Source organism: Strix uralensis, chromosome 1 (assembly GCF_047716275.1).
Source record: "Strix uralensis isolate ZFMK-TIS-50842 chromosome 1, bStrUra1, whole genome shotgun sequence".
In the NCBI taxonomy this organism is placed as follows: Eukaryota; Metazoa; Chordata; class Aves; order Strigiformes; family Strigidae; genus Strix; species Strix uralensis.
Genome location: NC_133972.1, coordinates 151,314,731 through 151,320,777, shown reverse-complemented (window position 1 = coordinate 151,320,777; position 6,047 = coordinate 151,314,731). Strand labels below are relative to the sequence as shown.

Here is a 6,047-nt window from a genome sequence, read left to right as displayed (position 1 = left end):
ATTGGCTAACTGGATGTATGTTTTAATTTGCCTCATTTACTGTATACTATACATTTTAATCACTCATTCTAACCATCTGCTTGACTGAAATTTATCTTTGTGTTCATGTATAAGCACTGCTTCTCCATTTTTGTCATGGCTGCTAGCTTGATAGACTTACACAAGGCTTTCTCACTAATCTGAGAGTATTTTGGTGACTACTTTTATCATTTGTTTCAGAAATAACAGTGGTATCTTCATTTACAAAGTCAAAGTGCCAAGCAGAAGATGTCAGACAGTCATTCAGTAATGTTCAATATTCTTAAAAGAAATAGATTAACATCTCCCACCAGCAATTTCAAATACGCCAATTTTAAAGACACATGTTGTACTCCAGTATTTCTGGACAGCAGATGCAATGAGTCAGTAAAAGATCCTGATGTAGAACATAAAGAAGCACTGAGTGTAACAAGTTTATCATTGCTACAAGAGCATTCTGAGCACATTCGTGCAAATGCCCTCTTTCCTGTGTCATCTATTGAGAATGAAATGAATTCTATCTCCTTATCAGAAAGAAGAGAAGCAAATAGAAGTACAGATTTTTCTGAAACTCCTAAAGTGGGTAGAAAAGGTTCCTCACTACGCAGGAGGCTGCTTTTATCTAAGACTGTTCCAGCTGGCACAAGTGTAGGATGCTGTGAAAGACAAGCTAGTTCTTCAGGAAGCAGCAGGAAAAAAATATTATCTTGTGTTTTGAGCTCTGAAGAGAAACTTTCACAAACTGCTTCAGATTCTCCACAAGATACAAGTTACAAACCTTTGATAACTAACAGTTCAAAAACTGAGGACTCCAATCCTGATTGCCCGAAACGGAGACTTTCCTTTTCACAACAAAGGACTTCGACGCTAGATGAGTCCAAATGCAAGGACCCCTTACTGCTAGAACCAGAATGTTTATCTCCAATTCAGTGTAAGGATGTTATTGTTAGTAGTGCTAATGAATTCAGTGAAAGTGTCCTTATGAGTGTTAGTGATGGGTTGCTTAGGACTCCTATGGACAGTGTGATACCTGAGGCCAATGAGGGTAAGTTCCTGACTTCTATCAACAGTCTTGTAGAGAACTTTAACTTTCAACTATGTGATATAAATTCTTCCCCTGTTAAGCTGGCAAGCTACCCAGATCTTTCACCACCTGAGGACAGTGGATATAATTCACTTCATTTGGACAAATCAGGAGACTCACTGTCTGATCATGAGGGATCTTTCCAAGAGTTCTTACAAAAACGTAAAGAAGGTTCCAAAACTCTGGATAGTAAAAGAAAGACAAGAAAACTTGAACGAGTTAGAAGGTTATCCACTCTTCGGGAACAGGGCTCACAGTCAGAGACAGAAGATCATCATGGCAGTCCTTCTACTTCAGTGTGTATGTTAACAGAAGAAAGAAACTTTGTCAATGAAGACTATGCATTAGTTTTGGAAGAACAGCCTAGTGGAGACCTAGTTGTAAGTCACAGAGATCTCTCAAGGACTCCAGCTCTGAAAATAGTTCATGAAATTTGCTTGCAAAGGCAAAGATCAGACCAAAATCAAATATCAGAGAATATTGATGGAACAGAAATGTTTGCATTAGAACATGTTCTTGCTGGACTTATTGGCAAGAAAATGGGCCTTGAAAAATTAGATATTTTAACAGAATTAAAATACAGAAATCTCAACCATGTTCTTGCTATAGTTTTAGGTGCTTTGACAGTGGAAAGTCTATGTAGGTAAGTACTGCTGCTTTTTTTTTTCCTTCCCCAGAAAAGGGGGGAAAAAATATGTGTTTCTACAAAAAATTGGAACACCTTCTGGAATAGAGGATGCTGTCAGTAGAATTTGTTTGTTTCTGAGGAAATTAAAAAGTTTTTTCACCACTAACCAAGTGGCTCTTTCTGTGTAGTTCTAAAAATATATTGTATGGGGGAATTAAAAAGCAAACACAGAAAGCCAAACGTGGGAATTAGTAAACTTAAAATGTACAAGTACTGTGATTTAGTTTTAAAATATATGAAAAATTTCTTTAAGCCTAGAAAGTAATTTCTTCTCAGTACAAGTTCCCCAATAATACATAATACTCAAAACACATTTTCTAAATTTATTATTGTGTATTTAATTTCCTCAGTTATTCCTAAGCACAAAGATCCTCAAATAATTTTGCTTCATGAGTAATGTTCTAGATTAATTTTAAATCAATAGAAACTGTCACTTGTTTCAAAGAAATCAAGAGTGCCATGTGTGTTATTAGTTACAAAGGGAATGGAAGAATAGGTGGAAGTATAAGGGCATGGATGCTTTCAAAACACTTAAAACACAAAAATGTGACTTCAGAAACAAACTTGGTAAGTGACTTATATGGAAGGAAGAAACAATTTTGTAAATCAAAGATATGCTGTGTTATTTATATTGCGGTTCTCTAGACTCTTCTATACAGTGGTGCATAAGAGTACACGAGATCTGTGTTTCATAACAATATGGTGAACTAGTATATAGTAGTAGTCTGTAAAATGACCAATAGTATATGAAATCATGCAAAAATCTTTAAAAGGTAGTCTTACTATCATGACTTCTGCACTATATGGCAAAAATGTGAAAGTGGATAACTTTTTTTCATTAATTTGTTCCAGCATTTGGAAAGTAAGCAAAAACTGGCGTGAAATCATTGTACAAGATAAAAGTGCAGATGAGAGGAGAAAGTTATACATAAAACACCTGAAAGAAGAAGCTGGGGTAAGGTTCATTTCAAAGGTAATATTTTTTCCGAGTGTGAAAGACGACAGGTCAGGGGAAAGGGGAAACATCTTGTAAAGCTCAGAAAGGAAGCTGATAGAGACAGTTCCAATATGAGTATGTGAAGGAGTCTAACAGGAGAATATAATAGCTTTTATTGCTTTTCAACTGTTCATAGTTCAAGTACTAGTCCTTCAACCATGTGAGACTTTCTTTTTTTCTTTCTCCCCCTGCCCTCCCCCCTTCCTCACCCCTGAATCCTGTAGGATCACTTCTTTGACTGATTCTGGCTTTAGATCTTAAACCCTGTTCATACCTTTGTGCCATGTTGTTCCTCATTTTCCATTTCACTCTAGTCTGCAGTGGTATAGGACCCACTCTAGATTACTTCCTGGTTATTTTCGGGACTGCTTGTAGCTAACCACCTTCGTGGTGTACTTGTGAACATCAGAAGGACATAATAGAAGTTTTTTAAGGGGTATCTAGAAGAGTAAGCTTATTAATAGCAGTATATTTTTTTCAGATATTCCACATGTGTATACACACACTTCCATGTAACATTCCTTTAATTGTAACAAAACTTATGTTTGCTATTTCCATGCTTGCTATTGAGATGTGTCCTAGTTCAGGAACATTAGGACCAGTAGAGATGCTAAGACAGTTGACTTTTTTACCCTGCTCATGGGACTTTGTTTTTAATGGTTCCTGTCTCTTGCTCCCTTAATAAATATAAACATTTAATGGGAAATACATGCACTATACATAATTTCCTTTTCTAATATGTTGTTGTAGAGGGAAAACAAAAAAAGCAAAAACCAGCTGCAAATCCCAAATGAAATAAAACCCTAATTTACTTCCTGTTGTGTTTGTTTTTTTTTCTTTATAAACTTTAACAGGAATATTTCTTGAAAGCTGCAGATGCTGCCACAAGACTTAATGTTCTCAATAGATCTGCTTTAAGGCCCGTTCAAGCTCAAGCCAGAACTCCTGTAGTACAAACACCACCTTCATACATTGAACTTACACCCAGGAGGTGCAGTTCTGTTCCCCATTCAACTAGTAGACAGGAAGAATACATAAAAGTAGGTAGCTAAGAAACTTTTCACTTCCATTTTTTAGAAAAAGTTAATTTACAAGAACTAAGTAGCTCTTCTCTCCCTCCTCTTGCTACAGGTTGCTAAAACTCTGTTCACTGACGAAGCTCTAAAACCCTGTCCAAGATGTCAATACCCTGCTAAATATCAATTGGTAAAGAAACGGGGGCTGTGTAGCAGAGAGGCATGTGCATTTGAGTTCTGTATTTTATGTCTGAGTGCTTTCCATGGGTCAAAAGAATGTAATAGTTTATCTGCAAAACGTAAGAGCAAAATAGATGCCCCTCCAGGAAGTGCTCAAAGCAAAAGAAATTTGAAAAGACTTTAAATTTGTAAGGCATGTAAATCCTTACATTTAATTAATGTTCCCCTTCTCCTAAATTCTCAATCTTGTTCATATTTGTCTTAAATATATGCATTTTGAAAGTCTCGTTCAATGTAGTTTTGCTGACTTATCAGTATAACTTCTCATGTATATACCTTAATCAATATAGTATATTTTTGTTTTTGAAAAAAGTGAACATTTTAAAACATTTTGTCTTGTTTTACCTGTTGTGTAGTAGCTAGGCACTTACTAACGTCTTAATTTTCTAATAAAGTATCTTAAATGTAGTATTTAATATCTATCTTGCAGCACCTCATAGATGTTTAAAAATGTGATTGTTGTCTTAATGACAAATTAAAGAAAAATATTTTTTTAAAAAATCTTTTTAGTGGGATTTATTTATTGTTCATTTTAAATTACAGTAAATGCTTTACAAATATCGTAGTGAGGCATTAGGTACATATGCAAAAAATAGTTCTACCTATATAAATGATGATACCTCAAAAGCAATATACTAGTTGTCTGTATTTTATACCAGAATAATTTTGTTGTTCTCTTAACCTCTGTAAAGCAAGTCAATAGAATAGCAATTTCTAAACCAAGCTGATGCTGTGTGGATATTCTATTGTACTGTTTTTTCCAGAGTTTTCTTGAAAACTTCGGGTGATACAGTATATATTCACACATCCAAATATGCTGGTGCACTACCCTTGTTGTTGTGAACTTACCTTTATGCTGTTTGACTTTACTTCAGCTCCCAGATACTGAATCATCTTCATACTTCTGCTTGAATTAAAGGATTATCTACTGCTAGAAATCATCCTTTCTCTATCTGTAGATTTAATCAAGGGAATTCCCTGACTTTGCTCTTGAACTAAATATGTTGATCCTTTACAGAAAAAGAACTCAATGTGCCTCTCAGACCTCAAATGATTTTGTGTGGTTTTCTTTCTTTTTTTTTTTTTAAACTCCTAGCAATTGTAAACAGCTTGAAATACAGGTGACAGAAGTGGACAGAGTACTCGCTCTCTGAAGATATAATATCAGTTTACTTCTCCAATTGATATTGTCCTACTTGTCCTTTCAAGGAGTTCATTTGTCACCAGCATCTTGCAGAACACTTGTAGTCAGCTGGTGTTTCTTCCTCACTCTCCCTCTGATTTTGTCCTATGTGTTATATTTGTGATGTAATTTTACTGTGTGTATTTGTAGGTAAGTCTTATCATTGAGCTATATTTAAAAGTAACCTGATAAAAAGAGCTTTCAACTAAGCAATAAGCTGTGTATTTGCATCTATTAATATTTTTTCACATATCGCTTTATTGTCTGAAAATTACAAATAACAACTTCTGAGATTTTTTTTTCTCCTTTTTTTGGTTTCTTTCCACACAGTCTGTGGATCTTTAAGACAAATGGGCCAGGATAATTCACTTCAGGATGTTCTAGAAACATCACTTCCTATTTCTCATCTCTGTTGTGATTTGTAATTTGGTTAGTACTCTTACTATACTTGATTTCTGGGATAGTAACTCCACATAGCATTTGGAAGGAGGAAGAACAACATGGTTAGTAAAATGCCATAAAATTTTAGTACCAACTCTATTAACCAAACATGGTGGTATTAAAGAAGGGATCAACTCTATATATCTGCCAGAAAATCATGTTTATTGCATGAGTAAAATTATCAACACTTTCATTACATACTTATTTGTACTTGCTAAGCCTTTGCATTATTCTTGTTTGGGGTTAGACAGGTAGCACTTGAACTGGAAGACTGAAAGAGGACTTTATATAGAATCTATTCTGAGGGAACAATTGAGAAGAAGGATTTTTGGGGCAATCCAGGGAATATAGAGGTATGTGTGTACACAGTTTTGGTTTAG

The 6,047-nt window shown here is 35.0% G+C and overlaps 1 protein-coding gene across 1 annotated transcript; it reads left to right on the top strand.

Annotated features, from left to right (window-relative positions):
* The first annotated feature begins 267 nt into the window (after positions 1 to 267).
* FBXO43 (F-box protein 43) lies at positions 268 to 4,167 on the top strand. Its single transcript, XM_074894299.1, has 4 exons — positions 268 to 1,745; positions 2,643 to 2,745; positions 3,642 to 3,827; positions 3,919 to 4,167. Exons 1-4 carry the CDS (start codon positions 268 to 270, stop codon positions 4,165 to 4,167), a joined length of 2,016 nt encoding a protein of 671 aa, XP_074750400.1.
* The last annotated feature ends 1,880 nt before the right edge of the window (positions 4,168 to 6,047 follow it).

Excerpts from the sequence above, each read along its gene's own strand:
- FBXO43 (XM_074894299.1), top strand. The coding sequence starts at position 268 with ATGTCAGACAGTCATTCAGTAATGTTCAATATTCTTAAAAGAAATAGA. Across the intron at positions 1,746-2,642 it reads ACAGTGGAAAGTCTATGTAG|CATTTGGAAAGTAAGCAAAA; the intron begins GTAAGTACTGCT and ends AATTTGTTCCAG. Across the intron at positions 2,746-3,641 it reads ACCTGAAAGAAGAAGCTGGG|GAATATTTCTTGAAAGCTGC; the intron begins GTAAGGTTCATT and ends AAACTTTAACAG.